Source organism: Cyprinodon variegatus, unplaced genomic scaffold, assembly GCF_000732505.1.
Source record: "Cyprinodon variegatus isolate N-32 unplaced genomic scaffold, C_variegatus-1.0 Scaffold105, whole genome shotgun sequence".
Lineage (NCBI taxonomy): Eukaryota > Metazoa > Chordata > Actinopteri > Cyprinodontiformes > Cyprinodontidae > Cyprinodon > Cyprinodon variegatus.
This window is the reverse complement of record NW_015150558.1, coordinates 1,087,697-1,090,649: the sequence shown is the minus strand read 5'-3', so window position 1 is coordinate 1,090,649 and position 2,953 is coordinate 1,087,697. Positions and strand designations below refer to the sequence as shown.

General features: G+C 46.2%; 1 protein-coding gene across 1 annotated transcript in view; it reads right to left on the bottom strand.

Annotated features, from left to right (window-relative positions):
* The window catches only part of adamtsl2 (ADAMTS like 2), a 56,154-nt gene that overhangs the window by 24,890 nt on the left and 28,311 nt on the right, over nucleotides 1-2,953 (bottom strand). Inside the window, exon 3 of the mRNA XM_015374553.1 lies at nucleotides 1,502-1,675. Within this exon, the coding sequence (XP_015230039.1) occupies nucleotides 1,502-1,675 (174 nt within the window). The remainder of the gene's footprint in view (nucleotides 1-1,501; nucleotides 1,676-2,953) is intronic.

The window sequence follows — 2,953 nt, the reverse complement described above, 5'->3', positions numbered from 1 at the left end:
CCGCAGTCTGAGTAACCCAGTCCACCCATCACCCAACAAGACAATCTCTGGTACTATCCTCACAGTCCGGATACCTTAAAGGACACCTTTCCCTGGAGAATCCCTGTTGAGCAGTGCTCAGAGCAGCACTGGATTCATCACATCATTACTAAATAAACCTGTTTAAACTTTTCCCTGGTCTCTCTGTTTGGTCTTCTGCATCTTGGGATCAGACCTTGGTTAAATCATGACGATACGACGGTATCTCGAGGTACTTGCTGTATGTTGACATGTGCCAGCGTGTCTCAGTGTGCTCATCGCTTCTACAAAACGTACCCATAACTTATCCAACATATGCCAGTGTTTTTGGCAGATTTTCTGTTAGTCAGGCATATGCTTGGCTAAATCGTTAAGCTGTGACAGGGGCGTAAATATAAAAGCAATGTGCGACTCCAAACTGACTGTTTCCTCATGAGATTAAGATTTTATTTTGTATTTTCCCCCAAAGCGGATATGTTTTACTTTGTAACTGAGTCTCTCTTCCTGTCAGACCCATTAAATTGCTGCTGAATTGCTGCGTAGTCCGAGTTAAAGAGACCTGGGCTCGATCTCAGTTGGAGCTTTGCCGCCCCCTGCAGGAAATCGTGTCAGCTGTGACCATCTCCACTGACTTTCAACTAAACGCTACGACCTCTTCTGACACGATTCTCTGTCGAATCAGCTGAAAATCAGATTCTGTATGCTCTGGCCTTTATAAGCTGCAGTCAGAACAGCATCGACAGATGCGACTTATCCACGTCAGGAGATGCTCTTCTGGAGATGCTAAGCTGCTGAGGAGAGAAGTGAACAAAGACACTATGGCGTCTGATGCCATGTTTCCAATGCCGACAGAGCAGCTTTGACTAGTCTCCTTCAGACGTTTTTTTTTTTGTCATTTAGGTGTTAAATTAAATGGAAATAAATTTATATATATANTGTCTTCTTAACTCAGAGGGCCCCCTGCCTGTCTTTGGCTAGGGCCCCAATTTTCCTAAATCGGCAGTTCAATCAATCTGAGCAGATGCTTTACAAGCCGAGTTTTATCTGTTGAGCTCCTTACTGCAGTTAAAAAGAACTGAGATCTCAACAATTCTGAAACTTGGAAGAAAACAGAGGTGGAAGCCAAACCGATGCTGCTTTTGATCTGTCAGAGTTTAGCACCAGTAGCTGATCTTTCAGTTAAAGCTAAATATCTAACCCTTAAGCACCTTTCAGATAAACTGAGTGGTTCCTGCGAGGATGGTTTTTCAGCCCACACCAGTGTCTGACCTCACCAGTGTACTTCAGAGACACTGCTGAACCTCATGGAAAGCAAGCTGAGACTGTTGTAGCTTTAAATGATGTGATAACATCATGTTGAACCCTATTCAATGATAGCAAGGTTCCAAATGAAGCTGTTTTTGCTTCCTCCGTCCCGGAGAAGCCTAGCCCTGCCTGGCACTAGAAGCTGACAGCTGGGAGGTTAGAAACAACTGGCACTCACCTCACACGTACCTTCCACACAGACGCCCCGGTAGCTGCTGTACTTGCAGGACGTGCCGTCTCGCGCCGTCACCATCAGCTGCCTCTGGCCGTCGGTGGTGGTGCAGTGGAGGTCACAGGGGTTGCTGGAGATATGGACGTAATCATCTGAAGACAGGGACGGGGACACGGGACATCGTTATATCTTTCAGTCTCCTCAGGCTAAAGGCAACAGACATGAAGTGGGTATTTACTCTGGGCTCTAAATGACGGCCCTGCCTCCAGCTCCCTCAGGACCTTTTAATTTCAGCAAAGTAGGAATAAAACCCAAAGCGTTGTTGGAAGAACAGGTTTGAGGCCCGAACACAGTGGCTGCGTCCAATTTTTAATCTCCGATCGGATTTTTTTTTCATGTAGCACTGACTGCGTATAGAGAGGCTCTGACTAGGCAGGGTGAGTAGATCTGAGCAGACTGCTTTCCATAACGGTGTGGGATGGTTTCTATGCTGACTGAGGCAGAGAGGGGATCCTCAGAGAGAGATCTGGGAATTTTATCTAACAGGTGAGAGAGATACGCTGAGCTTACCTGCTCTGTCTGACCCTCATTATTTTGGTTTATCCGTTTACTGTCCTCCTGAACTCCCATCATGGGTAAAGTTTTCTTTTTTTAACGCTTCATTCATTGTTTTTCCCCAGTCTGTCCTGTTTGGGGCCCTGTCACACCTTGCTGATTGATTTATCCAGCGTATGCCTGACGTCCCAGAATCTCCTGAAACGCTGGCATATGATGAACTTTCTATGTATTTTTCCAATTTTGGGTTTATAACTTGGGTGTGTAACTTATGCATAATGCACAGCAATCATGCCCATGATATGATGCACAAGCCAGTCCGGAGGCACCCGGGCTGCAGAAAAAGATGTCTTTGATCGCTGTATTAACCTAGCTGCTGTTTACCGCCCGCCAAAAAAAAAAAAGAGCAGCAGATTGAGATACGCCATTATACAGTAGCTGGAAGTTAGAAACACGTTCAGCGCTCGTCTGGAACACGTCAGATACGTTGATATGCGTTGAAAAGAAATTCTTGATAAGTTACGCAGAAGTTACGCAGAAGTTACTCAGAGGTTTACGATCAGCTAGACGCCACGACTGATGAGGAACTGATACTGAACGGATGTCAACCATCAAATAACTGACCTGGAACTGACGGCCCAAGGATGGCAGACGCTGGCATACGTGTCAGGAATCCAGTTTGTGTGGTCTGTTTTTGTGTTTCCTTTCCTCCTCCACCAGGTGGTGCCCCGTCCTCATTGGGTCTCCCTGCACACCTGCAGCTCATTGCCTCATTACCTGTGGAGTGTTCTTAAGCTGCTGACTGCCACTACCTCGGGGCTGAGTGTTTGCCAATACAGGGTACTCTAGCCATGCTTAGTTTAGTAGACTCTTACTTAAGTCTTTGTTTTCCCAATACTGTGT